Below are 22,711 nucleotides of genomic sequence, written 5' to 3'. Positions count from 1 at the left end.
AGCATGAACCTATGTGGCCAGAAATGGCTTACAGGTTAAGAGCCTTCTGTTCAATTCCTAGCACCCACATTAGGCAGCTCACAGCCACCCAGAACTCCCAGTTTCATGGGATGGAAACCCTCTTCTGATCACCATAACCACCTGCAGCCGCCCCTCCCACACACAAATGAAAATTACTAAAATAAACCTAACCCCACTGAGGTGATACTGCAAGAACAGAGCTCTGACAGCCCCAGGAGGAGCCTCCAGTGTATTCGCCAATAATTCCTTTTCCAAAAGAAACAATGCTCTCGGCTGACACCAAATCTCTAATGACCCACTGGGAGAGGGACAGGATGGAGTGGCGGGCACCTGCAGTGCACTTTGGAAGCAGAGGCAGGAGAATCCAAAGTTCAGGGTCAGGGCTGGGGAGATGACTGGGTGAAGTGCTTGCTGTGAAAACAAGGATCCTGGGAATCTGACTTTGAGGGACAGAAGAAGAAAGGGTGCCCATTGCACTCTACCTGTGAATATTGTGAGAGGTGAGCAGCCTCGGCCCATTGCATTCTACCTGTGAATATTGTGAGAGGTGAGCAGCCTCGGCCCATTGCATTCTACCTGTGAATATTGTGAGAAGTGAGCAGCCTTGGGAGCACAAGAGCCGCCTAGCAAGCCGGGACTTGGAGAGCCTCGCACTCAGCACTGAGCCCCAGCGATGCAAACCACATGTGTGCAATGACAGGAACCGCTGGCCGACTAATGAGGCCAGAGCGTTTCCACGATACGGTTACAGCAAAATAAAGCTGCACCTGTTCAAGAGACAAGACAATGTAAACTATGAAAGCATTGTGACACAGAGGGTCGTCTTGCTGGAGGTGAGGAAGTGGCTCTCACACTTTCCAGGTGCTTTCTGACAATCAGGCCAACAGACTGCAGGTGCAGCAAGAAGCTCGCAAGAACAACTGCCGAGTTCCTGAGCTCTGCAGGGATTGGGACTTTCAATTTCTGGGCATGCTTCAATTTGTCCTCTATAATGAGCATAAGCTACTTGACTGAGAAATTGCATGCACACATAAAGATGCCCGGCATCATTGACAAAAGCCCCCAGGAGGCCGTTTTCCCCTACTAGGATGGGAGCCTGGCTCCAGCTGTCCCAGTTGGGCGGTGCATGGAGGCGTCAACCTATGGTGTTCATTTTCCTCATCTCTGCAGCCAAGGCACTGACCCTTCCCGATGTTCACGTATCTCCAAACATAGTTTACTGGTTCACAATATTTTCCTGTCTGCTCACACACTGTTTTGGCAAAAGGGAACCGACCAGAGTTTTCCTTGGGGCTTCCATATGCAGTTGCTAGGTAGAACATGTTCGAGCAGGCGGTAACTATGTTAACTGCCACGTGGAGAGGCCTGTAGCATGAAGCTAGAGATGGAGGAGAGTCAGACGTATCATCTAAACTGTACCTTCATCTGTGCCCCATGACTGCAGCACTGCCCAGTAATGCAAGTTTGGGGTTTTTGTTTTGTTTTGTTTTCCGGACAGGGTTTCTCTGTGTAGTTTTGTAGACCTGCCTCTGCCTCCTGAGTGCTGGGATTAAAGCCCAGATGCCCGGCTCTAAGTTTTTTAAAAATCTAAATTCCCAGGGCTAGAGAGATGGCTCAGCAGTTAGAAACATATACTCACTGCTCCTGCAGGGGACCTGAGTTCAGTTCCCAGCACCCATGTTAAGTGGCTCACAACCATCTCCAGTTCCGGAAGATCTGGTGCCCTATTCTGACTTCCTCTGGTACCAGCACTAATGGGCACATGCCATACATAGACAAACACATAGATACAACAAAAAATAAAATCCTTTTTTTGATTTTTCGAGACAGGGTTTCTCTGTATTGTTCTGGAGGCTGTCCTGGAACTCGCTCTGTAGACCAGGCTTGGTCTCGAACTCACAGAAATCCACCTGCTTCTGCCTCCTGAGTGCTGGAATTAAAGGCATGCACCACCAACGCCCAGCTTAATAAAATCCTTCTTAAAAATAAAACTTGCAAAAAAACTTGCTTAGGCTATTTTGACTCTTTACATGCAAGAGTCCTAGCAAATCCATTATGAAAACAATAGCAATCATTATTGCTGATCCAGTACTTACCACGTATTAAATATCACCTGTCCGGTGTTCTGTGTTATGAATTGGTCAAAAAAAGAGGTCACTCCAAGATGAAAACTTTTAGGCCTGTGTGGCAGCAGGAAGGCTCAGCCTCTGATGGACTGGGCCTTGAACAGCTGTACAAAGTCTCGATCCTTGCACAAAGTTTTCTGACTACTCCATGGTTGTTTTCTGACTGCTCCACACAATACCACTGCATATGCACACACACACACACACACACACACACACACACACACACACACACACACAGATAAATCTAATTAAACATTTATAGCAAAGGACCACTTATAATTTTAAAAAAGAAAGGCAAGGAAGACAGTCCAGGCCAGAGGCCAACAGGCTGCACAGAAAACCCGAGCATACGAACACCCAGGGAAGGCAGCGTCCCATGTCAGAAGCCCAGGTGAGGGGTGTGGCTGTCCATGCCTGTAATCCTTGCAATGGAAGGCTGAGACAGGGAGTTCAAGAGCTGGAGGCCAGCCAGGGCTACAGAGCAAAATGCTGGCTCAAAACATTCGTAGAAAAGGTGGACCAGCCTTCCCAGCAAGGCTGGGCAGGGCTCACCCCTGCCACAAGGTTCTGGTTGTTTGATTAATGGTGCAGCTCCTTCTGGCCAGGCTCCATCCTGATCCTCCACGGTGAAGTCCATCTACCGCCACACCCTTGAAGGTCACCAAGTATAGTACGAAAGGGAACACAACACAGAACCACTTAGCCGGGCGTTGGTGGCGCTCACCTTTAATCCCAGCACTCAGGAGGCAGAGGCAGGCGGATCTCTGTGAGTTCGAGGCCAGCCTCCAAAACAATACAGAGAAACCCTGTCTCAGGAGGGAGAAAAAACACCAGCAAAAAAAAAAAAAAAAAACCACTTACTGGCTCCCTGCAGCTCAGTAGAAGACCCTTTCCTGCCCTCTGCTGGAGGGCCTGTGTACTGTACAATTTTTAAACTTTTTTTTTCCATTTTGAGCAGGGGCTCATTATATAGCCTTGGCTGGACAAACTCAAAATGATCCACCGGCCCTGCCTCTTAAGTACTGGAATTAAAGGTGTGCGCCATCACACAGACTCCACTTCTCAGTACCTGTTTCATGCCTGAAAATTATCACAACAAACACATGAATGGGTCAGATGCCAATCCCTGTCTTGAGCTGAGCTTGTACAGCATGTAATCTCCGCATGTGCACATGTGCACAGCACTCTCCTGGACACAATCGCTGGCCTCCCTACAGCCCGACCCAGGGACGAGGCTCGGGAATACACACACGCTCCCTCTCCCACTCCCTCGGTGACCTGAATCTGCTAGAGTCTCATCTCAGAGCATACTGCCCCTACCCTCCCGACTCCCCTCAAGTCCCAGCAGCAAAACCTTCCCCATCACTATGGCCCTTCCCTAAAGGGGGAAGGATAAAAGGATGTCAGATCACACATGGAGAAGGACAGTATTCACAGGTGGTCACAGGATCACTTAGGCCAAGGGAGTCCAAACTCATCTCTATTGGTTATAAAACTCTGGCCTGGTGGATAGGGTCCAGTGTATCCGGGCTGGTCACAGAGCCAGGAGTGGTGACCCACGCCTCTAATGCCAGCACTCAGGAGGCAGAGGCAGGCAGATCTCTGGGAGTTTGAGGCCAGCCTGGTCTACAAGAGCGAGTTCCAGGACAGCTTAGGCTGTTACTCAGAGAAACCCTGTCTTGAAAAACAAAAAACAAAAAGTTACTTTGAATTTCCGGTCCTCCAGCCTCCACATTTCAAATGCTAGAATTCCAGGCTCGCAGCACCACACCCTATTTACATAATGCCGGGATGGAACCCAGAGCTCCCTGCATGGCACATGCACTCTGCATCTGAGCTGCAGTCCAGCTCCTGGAGTTTTACAAGGGTTCTGGGAATGGAACTCAGGATCCCAAGATTGCAAGACAAGAACTTTACCAACTGAGCTATTTCCCTGGCCTGACCTAGAACTTCTTTCTGGTCCTTTTCTGACCACCTCCCATATCCTGGGATTCAGGTGAACACCTGCACTCTCAAGCTATTCCAGGCTGGGGATGGAGGCCAGGGGCTTTGTGCTTGGGAGGTGAACACTCCTCCAGCAACGCATCCTGTTGGGATGGCCGTAAGGGTGTCTGGGGCCTTTTTCCCTCCCTCCCCCTTCTTTTCACAATCTCCCCACTGAAGTCTAGCCATTCCTCCCACCTCATGGGAATTTCCTGGGGACATGCACAATGGATGATTAAATGATGCTGAAATTATAATGTGAGGAGGACTTCTGGGGATCATGGTCTGGGATGGGGAGACAGACATTTATTAAAGAATTACAACATGGCAATTATCACAGCTTTGGGGCTGGCGTCCAGGGGGGTTCCTGTGGGAACCCAGGGCGGCAGCTGCAACTCTCACTGGGCTAAGTGGGGTGGGAGAAAGCTGACTTTGAGAGAACCTAAGGTGTTTTCACAGCCTGGCAAGGCAGGGCATAATGCATGCCTGCAATCTCGGCTCTCAGGAGGCTCAGGCAGGGGGACAACGGGGAGCTGGAGGCCAGTCTGAACTACATAGTGAGTTTGAGCCAGCCTGGATTGCAGGCTAGTTTGTACTACAAAGTAAGTTTCAGACCAGCCTGGGCTACAGGGCAGGACTCAAGCTATGAATAGAGGGTAATGCAAAGGACTCAAGTTCAAGTCCCAGTACCAGGCAAGTCACAACCATCTATGACTCCAGATCCATGGAGTCTGGTGCACTCTTCTGACCTGGGAAGACACCTGTGCATATGTGTGCATCCTTGCACGCGCGCGTGCTCGTGCACACGCACACACACATATTATTTTAAAATATTTTTTCAAATGTGAAAACAAAACCAGAGGGCTGGCGAAAGGGCTTAGAGAGTAAAGGTGCTTGTGGACAAGCTTGATACCCGGAGTTCCATCCCCGATACCCGAATGAAAAGAAAGAACTGATTCCCTGAATTGTCCTCTGACCCTTCCCACACACCACAGCAAGGTCCCCAGGGACCTTTATGGATCATAAACGTGGTACCCACTTCCCCTAACTTCCCATAATGCTGTGCTTTAGGGAGCATGCCCCCTTGGTCGTCGAAAGGGCAGGTAGTCTAAGGGCTTCCAGTTTTTGTTATTTTTGGTTTGTTTTTTTGTTTCTCACAATAGGGTTTCTCTGTGCAGCCCTGGCTGTCCTGGAACTCACTCTGTAGACCAGGCTGGCCTCAAACTCACAGAGATCCTCCTGCCTCTTCCTCCCGAGTGAAGGTCGCTGACACCCCTGCCACTGCTGCCGCCGCCACCACCCAGCTGGCTTCATTTTTAATATTGCAACTTCTGTTCCCTTGCTAATGTCTACAATTTCCCCCTTCACTGCTTTCTGTTGTGCTTTCCTTCTAGTTTTTTCTCTGTTCTAAGGGTTTCCTTAGTAACTCATTCAAGCCCGAGTCATGAGAACGGTGGATTTTCTTGTTTTGCTTTCTTTTTTCCTTAAAAAAAAAAAAGATTTATTTATTTACTATGTATACAGTGTTCTGTTGGCATGCCTGTCTGCGGGCCAGCAGAAGGCACCAGATCTCATTACAGATGGTTGTGAGCCATCATGTGGTTGCTGAGAATTGAACTCAGGACCTCTGGAAGAGCGGCCAGTGCTCTTAACCTCTGAGCCATCTCTCCAGCCCTTGTTTTTGTTTGTTTGTTTGTTTTTTGAGACAGAGTTTCTCTGTGTAGCTTTGGAGGCTGTCCTGGAACTCATTCTGTAGACCAAGCTGCCCTTGAACTCACAGAGATCCTCCTGCCTCCGCCTCCCAAGTGCTGGGATTAAAGGCGTGCGCCACCACCGCCCAACTTGTTGTACACTCCATGTACAATGAGTAAACAGGCCAAGGAGAACAGCCCAGCAGTGACTGGCCTTGAACCGCTTGTTCTTAAAACAGTTGGTTTGGTTTTCAGCATAAGTGGCACAGCACAGCGATGGCTTGTTTCTAGAAGTCGATACTTTCCTCCTGCCAGTACAGGAGGCACAAAGTGATTGCTTATATATGACAATTAGAAACAAATCACATCACCTTTAATTCCAGAGGCAGATCTCTATGTTCATGGCCAGCCGGGCAGTCAGCAATACACAGAGAAACCCTGTCTTCAAAGACCAAAACCAAAACAAAGGAGTTGCAGGGAGGCTGCAGTGATGGCTCAGTGGTCAAGAGCACTGACTGCTCTTCCAAAGGACCCAGGTTCGATTCCCAGCACCCACATGGCAGTTCACAACTCCAGGGGATCTGTCATCCTCACATAGATGTACATAAAAAATAACCTTTTAGAAATTCATTTAAAAAAACATAAAAACAACCAAACAAACCAAAACCAGTGAAACAACAACACAAACTCAAATCACAGCTGTAGCTGCACCGGTAGAGGGTGGAGTACGTGCCTGCCACACACAAAACCCTGGGTTCGGTGCCCAGCACCGTAAACTGGTGTGGGGTGGACGCCTGTCACTCGGGAGGCAGAGGGAGGAGGACCAGACTTCAAGAGCATACTGAGTTCCCCGCTACATATTGAGTTCGGGGTCAGCCTAGACTACATAAGACCCTGTCTCATGAAAGAAAAAGTTAATAATCCCGAGTCTAAGAGGCTGCCACACTTCTGGAGCAGCTCACGGCTGTAGCAGGTAACAGTCAGGAGGACAAGGTCAGACACTAGTTCTCGCCTCTCTGCGGCCCACCAGCTCCCAGAGAGACCCCACAGCTTGAAAGTACTGCCATCAACCACGGTCCTGTGGCTAAGTGCACCTGAATAGGCTGCAGGCAAGAACTACAATTCCCAGAATTCATTGAGTCGGACACTATGGTCCAGTCCAAGCGCTGGACTGGGAGTGGACTGGGAGTGTGCAGGATTCTATAATAACAAGCTGGACTGAAAGCTGCGACAAATGGGAAATGGTGTCGATACACACTTTTCTGGCCTTTAGCAAAACTGCGCGGGATGACGGACTCCAAGGTCACAGACTCTTGCTCAAGAGCAGATTTCTGGGAAATGTAGTTTCCTGCGCCAAGAGGCCCTGAGCTATGCGAACTGTCTACCTCTCTCAGTTCCTTTGGCTTGCTTTTTCTTCCCTCCCTCCATTCCCGCCTCCCTCCCATCTTCTTCCTTTTCCTTCTGCCTTGGCTTTTCTTTTTATTTCTTTAAAATGGTTTTATTTATGTTTGCTGCTGCCTAGCTCTTTTCTTCACTTAAACAGTGCAGGATCCCACTAAAGGGTTAATGCCGACCACTGTGGGCAATTCTTAATGCCTCGATTTATGCACTCAAGATAACACCCCCCATATGCATGCCCAGGGCCCGTCTTGCACGTTATTCTAGATTCTGTCAAGTTGACAACATTCATGGTCACACCCTGTCTTAAACAAACAAACAAATAAAGCCAGGTGTTGGTGCACACCTTTAATCCTAGCACTCAGGAGGCAGAGGCAGGTGGATCTCTGTGACTTGAAGGCCAACCTGATCTACAGAGCGAGTTCAGGACAAGCTCCAAAGCTACACAGAGAAATCCTGTCTCAGAAAAAAAAAAAAGGCAGCCCCCCCCCAAAAAAGGTAAAAAGAGCTGGGGCTGTAGCTCAGGGTGGAATGCCTGCTTGCCTAGCACACTAGGCAGTGCGCTCCGTGCCCAGTACTACACACAGAGCACCTAGTAAACCAGAGGACTGAGTGTCCACGCGGAATGACAGACACTAAGGAATTTGTCACTGATTTTATTAAATGTACTTTCTTTTTGCAAACACCAAAGTCACTAGCCTACTTCAGCAGGAGTTTTCGGTTTTGTCTATAGGTACAAGCCCTGGTCAGAAGGAAAAAGAGGAAAGTTAAATGGGTCAGGTGGACATGCCTGTGATCACGTTGCTTGGGAGGCTGAGACAAGAGGACTGTCCTGAGTTCCAGGCCAGCCTGGGCTACAAAGTGAGGACACATCTCAAAAATCCAAAAACTGGGGCTGTGAGGTGGTTCAGACAGTAAAGAAAGCTGCCAACACGCCTGTCCCTCTGCACTTGACCCTCATGACCTACATGGTGAAGATGAAAACAGATGGGACAGAGCTCTGACCTCCACAAGCCTGTCCTGGCATGCATGTGTGTACACAACAGACAGACAGACAGACACACACACACACACAGTCCTCTGACCTCCACATGTCTGTCCTGGCATGCATGTGTGTACACAACAGACAGACAGACACACACACACACACAGTCCTCTGACCTCCACACGCCTGTCCTGGCATGCATGTGTGTACACGACAGACAGACAGACAGACAGACAGACACACACACACAGTCCTCTGACCTCCACATGTCTGTCCTGGCATGTATGTGTGTACACGACAGACGACAGACACACACACACAGTCCTCTGACCTCTACATGTCTGTCCTGGCATGCATGTGTGTACACGACAGACAGACAGACAGACAGACAGACAGACACACACACACACACACACACACACACAGTCCTCTGACCTCCACATGTCTGTCCTGGCATGCATGTGTGTACACGACAGACAGACAGACAGACACACACACACACACACACACACACACACCAATACACAGGTAGGTAGGTAGATGACAGATTGATAGATGAGAGATGATGGATGGATGGATGGATTGTAGGGCTCAGTCAGAGACATCGTTAGTTTCTTGTCAGGACAGGTAGAATGTGGAATCACTGAACAGCACACACACACACACACACACACACACACACACACACACACACACACAGAAGCTATCTCCCACTTCCCAATTCCCACACTTCCCAATTCCCAGCTCTTGCCCAAGCGGCCATATTTGGAAACAGTCTTTGTAAGTGTAATTAAGAGAGAAGCTGACATCATCCCGAGCTGAGGTCTGGGTTGTATCCAAACACTGGTATCATTACATGATAAAGGCAAGGTCACACTGTCTCAGAGAGAAAACAAAAAGCCTTGGATGGCGCTGGCTGGGGCTGAGTGGGGGTTGGAGGGTGTTAAAGTGCTCACTAGCACATGAGAGCCTGCAGCCCGCCCCCAGCACTAAATAGGCAAGGGGCCGCAGTAAACTCTGAACTGGGAGGTGGAGGCCGGTCATTCTTAGGTGCACTGCAATTTTGAGACCCTGTCCCCCGAAACCAAACAGAACAGAACAGAAAAGGTAAGATGAGAGCCTGGCTCTGTCTCCAGTCCTCATCTGTCTCCGTGCTTACCTGAGTACTTAGTATTAATCGTAGAAATTATCTGCCTAGAACCTGGCCAGACCCTGTCTCTCCCACTTACAACTGAAGACACAATCTAAGAGGAACAGAGCTGCCTTCCTGCCATTTACAGTGCCCTGTTCCAGGCCAGCATAGAGGACCTGGTCGTTGTCCCAAGCCTTTAGTCTCCTTGGATAACAGGAACATGGCAGGGATGGGTAGATGGAGAGACGGCTCAGTGCTTAAGAGCGTTAATGTCTCTTCCAGGGGACACGGCTTGATTCCCTCTACCTGTATAGAGGCTCACAACCATTGTAACTCCAGTCTTAGGGAATCCAGTGACCTCTTCTGGTCTCTGAAGGCATCAGGCAGGCCCATGGGGCACAAACTTACATGTAGACAAAAACTCCATACACATAAAATAAAAGGTCAGCCCAAAGCCAGGCACACCTTTGATCCCAGCACTCAGGAGGCAGGGGCAAGCGGATCTCTGTGAGTTTGAGGCCAGTCTGGTCTATAGAGCGAGTTCCAAGACTGCCAAAGGTGTTACACAGAGAAACCCTGTCTCAAAAAATCGAAAACAAAACAAAACAAAAAACAACAACCAGGATGCGCTCACACTGAGCAGCAGTGATCTCGTGAAAGGCTTGCTCTCTTGGACTTCTTCACAGGCCTGAGATTAACGACCCAGCCAACCAAACCCTGACAGGACTGTTCATGGGCTCATGGCCCCACCCCTACCCCAGGTCCTCCTCTGTTTGGATGCAAATCTCTAGTTACCAAGCCGCAGAACTTCAACTTCATCTTCCCATGGTCACTGGGAATGAGAATGTCGCCCCTCCTGCTTCTGTTTGCCTCCCTTGGGGGAAAGTCGTTTAGAACCTGCTAGCCCAGGACTCCTCCAGTCACAGGAAGTCAGAAGCAAAGCTTGGCTGGAAGACACAAACTAACGAATGTCCAGGGCTCCCCACAGCTAAAGGCAGCTGAGAGACAGGCGTGGAATAAGCAATCCACTCTCAGGGACTCCCATGGCAACTCCCGACACAGGGTGTCCAGCCTTCAAATGCAAACCCTTACATGTTTTACATTTATTTGTGTATTCACTCATCCATGTATTTTTATGTGTGTTTGAGTGTGGGTGCTATGGCATGAATGTGGAGGTCAGAGCCAACTCCTGCTAACAGGCAAGTGACTTCATCCACGGAGCCATCCGGACAGCCCCAGATCATAACTTCAAGGGATGAGCACAGGCCTCAGGCATGCTACTCAAATGTTCTACCACTGAGCCACACTGGGAAAGACTCTAAGCCCCTCACTAGGGGATTCTAGGCAGGGACTCTACCATTGATCTACACCCCCAGACCCTCACTGGGGGTTTCTAGGCAGGAGCTCTACCACTGAGCCAGCTCCTCACTAGGGCATTCTAGGCTCGAAGCAATCTCATAGGTAGGGTGCCCCTTCTGTGTGCTCTGGCTATGTACCACGAGCTGTTAAGTTTCATCATTAATGCCAGACCCATGCTTGTCATCCCAGCACTAAAAAGTTTGAGACAGAAGATGAGTTCCAGGTTAACCTGAGGTACCTGAGACCCTACCTCAAAATGTTAACAGCTGGGCATGGTGGCACTCGCCATTATTCCCAGCACTGGAGAGAGGTCTGTGGATCTCTGTGAGTTGGAGGCTAGCCTGGTCTACATAGTGAGCTCCAGATCAGCCAAATTTACATAATGAAACACTGTCTCAAAAGGCTTAACAAATGAATATATCGATGACAATGCTGGTGAAGATTATACAATCATAATAACCCAGCTAGGACAGAAGATCTTCGTTTTGATCACCACTTTTTCCTTTTTTTTTTTTTTGGTATTTTTTTCAGACAAGGTCTCACTATGTATCTCTGGCTGTCCTCGAACTGTGCAGACCAGGCTGGCCTTGAACTCACAGAGATCTACCCGACTCTGCCTCCTGAGTGCTGGGATTAAAGGGGTGTGTCACCACATCCAACTTCTTCTTCCTCCCTCTTCCTCTTTAATAGAAGGGACTCCCTAAGACAGGAAGTAAACCTGGGGCGCTCTTGTAGCTTTGGAACTTTAGGGGTGAGGGAAAGAGAAAGTGAGAGGCACAGGGAGAGATGGGAAGGGAGGGAGGGAGAAAGAGAAAGAGAGGGACAGAAAGGCTGGGACAATGACTCTGGTTTAGAGTGCTTACCGCTCTTACAGAGAGCACACCTTTGGTTCCCAGTGCCCAAATGGTGGCTCTCAACCACCTCACTCCAGCTAACAGGAATCCTATGCCGTCTTCTGCACTAATACGCACACAATCCCCAGACATACATACAAATATATGCACAGTTAAAAATAATTTCTTGGTGGCGGTGACGGTGTCGGCGGCACATGCCTTTAATCCTAGCACCCAGGAGGCAGACGCAGGTCTGTTCGAGGTCTACAGAGTGAGTCCCAGGATAACTAGGGCTACACAGAGAAACCCTATCTTGAAAAACTAAAAAGAAAAAGAGGATGAGAAGAAAGGAAAGACAGAAGAAGAAAAGAGGGGGAGGGGCACTGCAGGACAGTGACTGGCGGGGACCAAAGACCCCTTTATGCATCTGTTTTTCCTTCCTTCCTTCCTTCCTTCCTTCCTTCCTTCCTTCCTTTCCTTCCTTCCTTCCTCCTTTCCTTCCTCATTTCCCTGTCCCATTTCTCTTTATTTTTGAGATGGGATCTCACATAGCTCAGGCTGGCCTCAGACTCACTATTAGCCAAGGATGACCTTGAACTTCTGATCCTCCATCCTCCAACTCCCAAATGCTGACAAGTTTGTGACGCCATACCTGGTTTATCCAGTACTAGGAACTGAACCCACGACTTTGGTCATACAAGGCAATTACCAACTGAGCCACATCCCCACCTCTCCCCACTTTGAGATAGCATCTTGCTGTGTAGCTCAAACTGGCCTTGAACTTACAGCCATCCTCCTGCTGCAAGCCTCCCTAGTGCTGGGGTCAGAGTAGGGGACCACCACACCTGGGAGGTGTCCGTGTTTGAGGGACTTAGAGGGTTAGGGGTGACTCACGCGATCAGGATGACCAAGAAGACTAGGACGGCCAGTCCCACGGCCACCAAGTCGCCCACCAACACCATGTTCCTCAGGCTGTTGTCAGACTGGAACTTGAGGGTCATGCGGGGCTGCCCGTCCACTGGCCAGTTGGAAGTGGAATTTAGTGCCAAACCACGGCACCCTGTAGCCTCCTCCACCCCACTGTTCACCTGGCTCACCACCCAGGGCTGCGCCGGGCTCCCAAGCACCATTCACCACGGTGAGCACCACAGCCCAGCCGGTCCCAGCAACAGCCAAAAACTCCCTTCTTGTTGGATATGGGAAGGAAGCAAGAAGTTGGCTCCAAACCCAAGGACGGAACTGGGTGTGGTGGCTCACAAATGCCATCTAAACATGTGGACACTGAGGCAGGAGGACTACTCTGAGCTGAGGGCAGTCTGGGCGGCAGTGAGCCCCCGTGTCTTGAGGAGGAAAGCTGTTCCTCACCTCCCCACCATGACGACCATGGACTAAAGCTCTGAACTGCAAGTCAGCCACAATTAAACGCTTTCCTTTATAAGACTTGCCGTGGCCATGGAGTCTCTTCACAGCAGCAGAACACTAGGGCAGAAGCCGATACCAGTGATCAGGATATTGCTGTGCTTGATGGTGGAATGTGGACTTTGGATTAAGAAAGCAGTTGAACACTTTAAGTGGGGCTTAATGGGCCGCCCGTGTAGAAGACAGTGGTGCTGAGAGAGGCGGCCTGCGTCTAGAGGTTCTCAGAGAATAATACTAAAAGGGACTAGACACTGTTCTTGTGGTATTTTGGCAAAGAATGTGGCTGCTGTCTGCCCTTGTCCAAAACATCTGCCTAAGGCTAAACTGAAGAGTTCTCAATTAACGGTGTTCAAAACAGCTTAGCATTTACTAACTGTGTCATAGTGGCTGCTCATATGCAAACCTACAATGAAAAGAACAAGTTGAGCAAAGGGAAATAAAATGTGCAGTCTGAGGACAAAAGGGAAGTGGAATGGAGCTATGTCAGTGTTCAATGAGATTACAAGAGTAGAGAAAAGCCTGCTGTCAGGCAGCGGTGGCACACAACTTTAATCCCACACTGGGAAGGAGGAGGCAGAGGCAGGCGGATCTCTGTGAGTTTGAGGCCAGCCTGGTCCACAGAGCGAGTTCTAGGACAGGTTCCAAAACAATACAGAGAAACCCTGTCTCGAAAAACAAAGAAAAGCCTGATGCTAAATGGAAGAACGGGAGTGGTGACCTCAGGGAAGACCCCACCCAGCTAAGTTTTCAACCTGTGAAAAGGAGTAAAAAAAAAAAAAAAAAAAAAAAGCTTGGGGCTGGAGAGATGACTCAGGGGTTAAGTGTTCTGTTTGCTCCTTCAGAGGTCCTGAGTTCAATTCCCAGCAACCACATGGTGGTCACAGCCATCTATAAAGATATGGTGCCCTCTACTGGCCTGTAGACATACATGCAGGCAGAAACTATACATAATCTTTTTAAAAGAGAGAAAAGCTTAAGCAGTGAAGGAAAGGCTATCTGTTGAAAACGCATTTGAACAAGCGAACTAAGTTCCAGCTCTGGCAAGCAGCAGAATTTGGCTGTTTCAGCCATGTGGTTCTGGCTTTAGAATCAAGGATAGAAAGGGTTATGGACTCTCCCTCCATGGCTAAGGAAAGCTGCTGAGACCAAGCATGTGTCCAAGCTGTCCCCTAATGGAGGCTGTGGTGGGTTGAATGTCACTGGCCCCCATAAGCTCATAGGGTTGGCACTGTTGGGAGGCGTGGCCTTGTTGAAGGAAGTGTATCAGTGTGGGCAGGTTTGAGGTCTCTTTTCCTCAAGCTTCCCTCAGTGTGACATTCGGTCACTTCTGTTGCCTTCTAATCCAGATGCAGCCAGCAGCACGTGTGCCTGCACACCACCATGCTCCCCACAGTGAGGATGATGGCCTCAACCTCTGAACCGTTAGCTGCCACCTCAGCTAAATGCTTTCCTTTAGAAGAGCTGCTGTGGTCATGGTGTCTTCACAACAACAGAACATTAACTAAGACACAGGCCTATGAGGCTGTTGTGCGAAGCTGTGAAGGTGAAGCCTGCATTGCCTTGGAGACTCCAAGATGAAGAGATATCAGAGTCTTGGGATACCTGTGAGGAGAGCTGCTACCAGGCAGTGGAGCCAGCCCAAGAGAGAAGTGTGTTGCAGTCAACAGAGCTGAAAGGCGCTGGAGATCTGAAGCGCGCTTTGCCATTAGCCATGGAGATGCAGAGATGGAGTCTGCCCAGCTGGTTTTTTTTTTTTTTTTTTTTTTGGAGGCTGTCCTGGAACTCGCTCTGTAGACCAGGCTGGCCTCGAACTCACAGAGATCCGCCTGCCTCTGCCTCCCGAGTGTTGGGATTAAAGGCGTGCGCCACCACTGCCCGGCCACAACAACTCTTATAAAAGAAATCATTTGCCGGGCATTGGTGGCGCACGCCTTTAATCCCAACACTCGGGAGGCAGAGGCAGGCGGATCTCTGTGAGTTCGAGGCCAGCCTGTTCTACAGACTGAGTTCCAGGACAACCTCCAAAACAATACAGAGAAACCCTGTCCCAAAAAACAAAAATAAATAAATATGTAGACTAACATAACAAAGAGTAAAATGGGTAAAACAGAGGTGGAGGAGTGTGGAGTGCAGATGCAGTTTGGTGGAAAGTGATGTTTTAGGAAGTGTTACCATGACGACATGGCTTTGAGACCTAACAGGAGGCGGGACAGTAGTAGAGAGTAGGGATAGCAGGTGTCATGGCCAGGAGGATTCTTTGCACTGTTCTCTCTGCCAGAAGGATATGGGTATTTGTGCAATGTTTGAATGACTGACATCGTCAATCTTTCTATGCTTTTCACATATGAGAATATCTAAACATAAGCTTTGTTTTCTGAGATAGGATCTTCTCTCTCTCTCTCTGTGTGTGTGTGTGTGTGCGCGCGCGTGCCAGAAGTCGATGTAAGGTGTCTTCTTCAAACTCTTTTCATCCTGATTTTGACACAGGGTCTCTCACTGAACCTAGCACTTGCAAATCCATCCAGGCTGGCCAGTGAGCTTCAGAGTGGGTGGATCTGCAGACAGGAGTTATGTGGTTCAGGCTGGCTTTGAACTCCATATTCTCCTGCCTCGGCCTCCAAGTGCTTATCGAGAGTCTTGAAACCCACCTCCACAGGGACAAGGACTACAAGGAGCCTTGTAACCACCTCTGTGGGAACACGACTGTCTCTCACACGCCACCCCTGCCTTTTCCAAGCCCACAGCTTACCATAGCAGTACTTCTCTTTGATGCATTTGGGGGTGATTTTCTTGCAATGTAAACAGTCCAGGACCTCCTCTTTAAGCAAACCTAGGCAGGGGAAAGGGAGATGTGGAGAAAAGCAGAGCCCAGAGCTCAAGATCTGGAAAGAGCGGAGAAGGAGCAGGGCAAAAAGGGGGTGCGACCCCTGGGCCTCTGAATTTTGGAAGAGTCACTGCCTGGCACAGCAGATGGTTCAAATGACAGTGATTTTTTTTCTCTTAATTTCGTTCTTTGTTTGTTTGTTTGAGACAGGGTTTCTCTGTGTGGCCCTGGCTGTCCTGGAACTCGCTCTGTAGACCAGGCTGATCTTGAATGAAGAGATCTGCCTGCCTCTGCCTCCTGAGTGCTAGATTAAAGGCGTGTACCAGCACCTCCCGGCTCCAGAAATGATTTTTCTATCATTGAAGAGTTAAATGGAATTTCGATAGCCAGGTGACTCAAGGTTCTGGTTCTGATCATAGGATATTGCTCAAGGCGGGTGGCGGGATGCTAAGGATCAAACTCAGGGCGGGATGCTAAGGATCAAACTCAGGGTCTTGAGTATTAGGCAAGGGCTCTACCCCTGAGCCACACTCCAGTCCCTCACTGGGGATTCTAGATACTACACTGGACCACATCACACAGGCCACTGGTTTTTTTTTTTTAATTCTGAGACAGCATTTTGCTAAGCTACCCAGGTAAGCCTTGAACTTGAGACTCTCTTGCCTTAGCCTTCCTGAGTAGCTTCTGCGGCAGATCTGGGCCAGCCAGCAGTTTTCCCATTTGTAGACTCTGTTGCTGTACTTCCCAGAGAGCAGCTTACGTGAGTCTGTGAGTCTGTCCTCTTTCCATCATGGGGAGGGGGGCCTGAGCTCAGGTGCTAAGCCCCGCAGGGAGAATCTTTTCCTCCTATGCCACTTTGCTGGCCTCAACATTTACTACTTTTCGGCTCTCTAATTTCCCGTCCCGGAGCCTCCTGTGGCATGGGTGGGCATGGTGCTGGTTCACCTGGCTGCTCCTCTCCCTGTGCAAGAATTTCCCAGGATCCCTTTGTAGCCAGTTGAAAAGTGTGGTAGGTGTCATGTCGGGTCACAAAACTTCCTGTGTAGTTCCCTAGGTGCGGGGTAAAGTGTCAGCAGGGGGCCGTGAAGTAAAAGCTTCAGGACTTCTGTGGGATGTAGCGGAAGAGCAGCATTTATCATGCTGAGCCACTGAGATGCAGAAGCTGTCACCGCCACACACCCTACGGCACCCACAGCTGCTTATGCCTGAGGCCCCAGTTCACTGAAACCATTTCCACAAGCCCCCCCCAAAGCCAATCTTGAGGGGCCAGCGCGATGGGACAGCTGGTAAAGGTGCCGGCCACCAAGACTGGTGACCTGAGTTCAGTTCAATGCCAGCCCTGCTAAGACTGTCAGGACTCTAGGCCAGCATGGGTTACAGAGTGAGAACTCATGTCGATAGGGAGGGGAGGCAGAGACAGCTCGGGGGATAAGCTGGGTACCACGGAAAGGTTGGACATGCTAGTGTGTCTCAGCTCTGAGGAGGCAGAGGCAGGGGGATTCTGGGGGACTCACTGGGCAGTCGGCCTCATCAGCGAGCTTCATGATACTAAGGGACCCTGTCTCAAACACCAAGGTGGGGGCTGAAGGGATGACTCAGTAGTCAAAGGCATTTACTAATATTGTGCAAGACCCAAGCTCAGATCCCGGCACCTGCATGGTGGCTTGTACCCATCTGCAATTCCAGCTCCGGGGAATCTGATGCCCTCTTTTGCCTCCATGGGCACATGTGGTGCACAGGCACATGTTCCTAAAAACACTCATACATACAAATTAAAAAATGACTGAAAGGGCTGGAGAGATGGCTCAGAGGTTAAGAGCACTGACTGCTCTTCCAGAGGTCCTGAGTTCAATTCCCAGCAACCACATGGTGGCTCACAACCATCTGTAATGAGATCTGGTGCCCTCTTCTGGCATGTAGCCATAACACTGTATATGTAATAAATAAATAAAATCTTTAAAAAAATGACTGAAAATGACAAGTTGGATGGTTTACTGGGGCATGACACCCAAGGTACCATGATACCTGCTGGCTTCCAAGGGTGTGTGTGTGTGTGTGTGTGTGTGTGCGCGCAGAGAACCCCTTTCCCTTGATGACGAGGTTCACAGTTTCGTGGTAAAGTGAGTGTGGCATCAGGGTTTGATTTGGGAGGAACGGGGGTGAACAGGAAAAGCAGGACTCACGGCAAGTTTTGTGGTCACAGGCTGAAAGAGAAGAGAGCTGATGTCAGTGACGTGGGGACATGATGGTGGCTTTAGAATTTAACTGGGAAGGGAGCAAAGGAGGGAGGGGCAGATCTGGGGGGGTGCTGGCACAACGGGGCTCTGGGAGTCACAGAGGAGGGCTTTGGGAGGGCGGGGACCATAGTGAGGAGACTGGGGAGGCACCTTTTAGTTCATACTCTTTTAACGCTTTCTTTAGTTCCTTGATGGCATGCTCCCTGAGGCTCACCAGCTCTTCCAGCAGAGGACCATCTGAGGAGGGAACAGATGCTCATCAGTGCAGAGCCCCGTCGAGCTTACAGAATGAGTAGACTGGGCCACAGAGATGGTCCTGTGGTTAAAAGCACTGGCTACTCTTACAAAGGACCAAGGTTCAGTTCCCAGCACCTACACGGCAGCTCACAACCATCTGTAACTGCAGTCCCAGGGGGATGTGATGCCCTCTTCTGACCTCCACAGGTACTGCACACACATGGCACATAATACGTGCAGACAAAAACACTCTTACACATTAAATTTTAAGGAAGAAAAGAAAGTGCTTGTCGGGTCCCACGTGTAATATTTCAGGTAGTCCAGCCACAATATCTAGGGGCTCAGAGCTTCTATTGTCTTTTAGCTGTGGGCTGATTACCTCGGGTTGGCCTGGTCCTCGATGGGGAATGGCTCCTGAGAGAGTCTACATCCACCCTGAAAACTAATGAGACTGCTAATATGGAGTGTCAGAGGCTTGAGTGTGTGCTACTTAGGAGTGTCTCTAGGATTAAAGGGAATATTTCCTACCAGCCCTATATACATGATAATAGATGCCTTTTGCCATTACCCCCCACTTTTGGATGCTTAACTTAAGATGATGTGGACTCCAGTATTGACTGAGCGCCCTCCTGAGATGACCAGATGTCTCTGTCTCATCCTCAGTATTGTTGGGTAGCTAGGATTTCCCTAATCCACACTCTTCCACTGAGGGTCGGACCCGGGGCTTGTTCGGCTGGTTCCGACCGCAGCCCCAAAGACAGACATCAGTCCGGGATAGAGGGCTTCTACATCGTGGGACTAATACAGGCCAGACCCCGGCAAGAGCTCCAGAGTTTAGAGATTTTAATTTAGACTCTTTGCAAAAATGACCCGTTCAGTGTCCTAAAAGAATCTGAATTCTGGAAGGCACCCAAGCGTCTGGGAATTAAAAATACGTTCACAGACTGTGTGTCATTGAATAACCGCCTGTCCCGGTGACTCCTGGCACATGGGAAGAGCAGCTTATCAGTCTTTCAGAGATGCGAGGCTGGTCTTGCACTCACTGTAATCAGGCCAGGATTCAAAGTCAAGGTCCTCCTGCTCCCGCTTTCTGAGTTACTAGGCTGGCAGGCCCTAGGAGGACTCATGGGTGGAAAGTCTACTACAAATGTTATTTAAAAGACGGCTGTAGAGAGAAAGAAGGTGGAAAGGAAGAGAGGCTTATTCTGACCTTAAGTGGACCTGATGTTTACTCACTGCCTGAATGCCTACCTAGGAAGATAGGGTGCCGCCCCCTATGCGGCGGAAATGACCTCCCTGGTCTGCAAAGGACGCTGGGAGATGTAGTCTTTCGGAAGGAAACTATCAACAAATGCACCATTTATAAAAGCCGTAGTGTCTGAGAAGCACCGGAAACCAGAAGGGTGTGGCCGCCCACATCTTGTGATGGGCATCGTAGAGATGGGGTGTCCCGCATACATCTTCAACTCTGTGTGACTTTGTACAAGCCACCTGGCCTCTCTGAGCCTCAGCTTTTCTCCTTCTCTCTATGTCTGCCTCACAGCAAAGGGCACACGCGTTTGTTAGCCGCCCAGGGGAGACGCGTGCGAGTGCGGAAAGGGAGGCCAGGAGGGGTCTCCTACCTGTCAGAGAGTTCGTCTGTATGTACCAAGTCTGGTTCTTGAAGGAGGTCGCCACGCTCTCCAGTTGAGCCACCTCTGCAGACCAGGGGGACGCCGCGTCACGACAGCCGCCCGCCCCTGCCCCGGCCTCTGCCCCTCGCACCCAAGCACACACCCACTTTCCCCACGAACGCGTTCAAGGCGTAGTCCCTGAAGAACGGCCCCTCCATGCCCAGCAGCAGGGCCTGCGCGCGCGCCTGCAGCCCTTCCACGTGGAAGCGCTTGGGGACCGTGGCCTCGCGCAGCCGGCTGAGCGCACTTAGCACCGAGTGGTCGCACTGCAGGCAGCACCAGCTCCCGAAGCCGCCCAGGCAGCACAGAAGCGCTAGGGCCAGGGCCAGAGGCATGGTGGGGGCTTTGTGACATCACAGGGGAGGCCCCAGAACGCTCTCGAGATGGGCCCAGAGCTCTGGAATTCAGTCACTTAACACTGGTATCGAGCACCTGCTGGATACTGTTCTAAGTCCCCAAGAGCCCGAGAAAGACTGAGGAAGTCGTTTTAATTCACTAATCCAACAGATTTTCTTCCCTTCGTTCTTTCTTCTTCCTTCTTTTTCTCTCATACATAGTTTATTAATTCTTGAGGTTGGGTGTGGCGGCGCACACCTTTAATCCCAGCACTATGGAGCCAGAGGCGGATCTCTGTGAGTTCTAAGCCAGCCTGGTCTGCGTAGTGAGCTCCAGGACAGCCAGGGCTACATAACGAGGCCATATATATATTTTTCATATATACATGCGATGTATTTTGGTCCTATTCATTCCCTGCTCCCCCATATCCTCCCGTCCACCCCATTCTGTTTCTCTTTCGCCTTTCTTACTTTCTCCAGTACTCCCTTCATCCCTCTCTATTTCTCTTTAAGATAGTGTGTCATGTAGCCCAGGCTGGCCTTGAACTCTGTATTCACCTGAGGATGACTTTGAACTCCCAATCCTCTTGCCCCAGCCTCCTGAGAGCGTGAATTACAGGTATGCAGCAGCACCATGACTGCCTTATCTAACTGTAACTTAAAGAGTTGAAGGTGCCCATGAGACTGTAGCCAGAGATCTAACTATGCACCTGTGGCTCTGACCACGCCCAAATGGTGCGTACCTGAGGTTGGTGATTTAGGCTGGGCTGGACAGGCTCGCACTCTCTTGCTGCTGGTGGGGTCGCGGGAAACAGCCTGGGAGGATCATTGGAGCTGGAACCTCGCAGCCTCTTGTGTGTCATCTCTCCAAATAAACCTCACTTAACCTCTACTGAGTCCAGTGAATCTCGATTCCCACGCAACAATTTAGCAAGCTCTCAAGCCTGAGGACCTGGGTTCGGCTCCGAGGCCGAACCTGACTCTTTAAAGTTGCCCACCGACCTTGCATTCACCATGCCATGTGCCCCTCCCACAATGAAAACGTAATTTTTGAAACATGTTTAATATTGAACTTCAGGGTTGGAGAGATGATGGCTCAGGGGTTAAAAGCACCATCTGCTTTGGCAGAGGCATCTGAGTTTGGCCCCCAGCACAACACAGCGGCTCACAACTGCCCGTAACTCCAGTTCCAGGGGGATCCAATGCCCTCTTCTGGCCTTTCTGGGCATTACACCCATGTGCACACACCCACACTCACTCATAATTTTTAAACATAAGTTGTTTTTTTTGTTTGTTTTTTTTTTTTTTTTTTGATTTTTCAAGACAGAGTTTCTCTGTGGCTTTGGAGCCTGTCCTGGAACTGACTTGGTAGTCCAGGCTGTTCTCAAACTCACAGAGATCCACCTGCCTCTGCCTGCCGAGTGCTGGGATTAAAGGCGTGCGCCACCACTGCTCAGATGAAAATATTTTTCAAAACTCAAAAAGGTGACTTTAAGAATTATTTAAACATATGTTGTTTAGGGCATTGCTATTTCAAACATTAGATTTGCACAACAACCAACAGGAGATTGTCACAGTGCTTTTCTTCGAGTGAACTCTGTTCTCAGAACCACGTGTCACTTCACTGTCACGATAACTTGGGATCCATAGCCGTATCTCCTAGAGATTGTTTTGTTTTCCTAATGTAGCTAGTGAAGTTTGAAGTTACACATGTAGCTACCATGATTTTGTGAACAGCTGTGGCTGGTTTAGCATGTGTGGGGTGGATTGAATTCCATGTGATTAAGTTAGCTGAGGAATAATGGAGGACACCCAGGGTGTCATTGCTCCACACCACCGCCAGAGGTCGCTCACAATAGGCAAATTCTCTCTCTGACCTGTACTAGCTTGGCTCCCCTCAGCCCCCACTTGTCTGTCCCAGGATTATCCTGCAAACTAGCAAATTTGAGACCACAATTTGAGGTTGAGAAGCCAACCTGTTGATTTGTATGTGCTTCTCCTCTTCCACAATCAAAGTCTCCCCTTGGGACAGTGAACCACACAAAGACTACAAATTCCTCTGCTTCTAAATGCAGAACACTCAGATCCAGGTGTGAGGCAGGGAGAATCAGGACACGGAACTGGTTTGGTTTCTGGGATGCAACTATTCTAAAGAGTGATTTGTAAAACACAGTTAAATTAAATATCATCTGATGTTACACCTTAGAATTCCATCTTTCAATAAAGATGACCAAAGAATTTCCCTCACTGAGCTAGGTTCCAGCATCAGGAAGGCTGAGACAGGAAGATGGCCTTTTCTGTGCCTAAAACCTCCCAGACAGGGGCTGAAGGTGTGGCTCAGTGGTAGAGCCCCTGCCTAGAATCCCCCAGTGAGGGGCTTGTGGGTGTGGCTCAGTGGTAGAGCCCCTGCCTAGAATCCCCCAGTGAGGGACTTGGGGGTGTGGTAGAGTGCTTA

General features: G+C 49.7%; 1 protein-coding gene across 3 annotated transcripts in view; it reads right to left on the bottom strand.

Annotated features, from left to right (window-relative positions):
* The window catches only part of Izumo2 (IZUMO family member 2), a 32,839-nt gene extending 12,583 nt beyond the window's left edge, over window positions 1-20,256 (bottom strand). Inside the window, exons 1-7 of one of the 3 annotated variants that reach the window (XM_005084764.2) lie at window positions 20,025-20,256; window positions 19,871-19,945; window positions 18,162-18,248; window positions 17,958-17,978; window positions 15,700-15,780; window positions 12,426-12,549; window positions 7,864-7,964 (exon numbers count right to left, since the gene is read on the bottom strand). In XM_005084764.2, the coding sequence (XP_005084821.1) occupies window positions 7,922-7,964; window positions 12,426-12,549; window positions 15,700-15,780; window positions 17,958-17,978; window positions 18,162-18,248; window positions 19,871-19,945; window positions 20,025-20,256 (663 nt within the window). In that variant the 3' untranslated portion in view covers window positions 7,864-7,921. Of the gene's footprint in view, window positions 1-7,863; window positions 7,965-12,425; window positions 12,550-15,699; window positions 15,781-17,957; window positions 17,979-18,161; window positions 18,249-19,870; window positions 19,946-20,024 lie in introns of those variants that run through there. The other 2 variants (XM_040735997.1, XM_040735996.1) reach the window with 2 other exon arrangements.
* Between the last annotated feature and the right edge of the window lie 2,455 nt (window positions 20,257-22,711).

Source organism: Mesocricetus auratus, unplaced genomic scaffold (genome assembly GCF_017639785.1).
Source record: "Mesocricetus auratus isolate SY011 unplaced genomic scaffold, BCM_Maur_2.0 Super-Scaffold_100054, whole genome shotgun sequence".
In the NCBI taxonomy this organism is placed as follows: Eukaryota; Metazoa; Chordata; class Mammalia; order Rodentia; family Cricetidae; genus Mesocricetus; species Mesocricetus auratus.
Note: the sequence above shows the minus strand (reverse complement) of the source record. Positions and strands in the feature narration are given on the sequence as shown.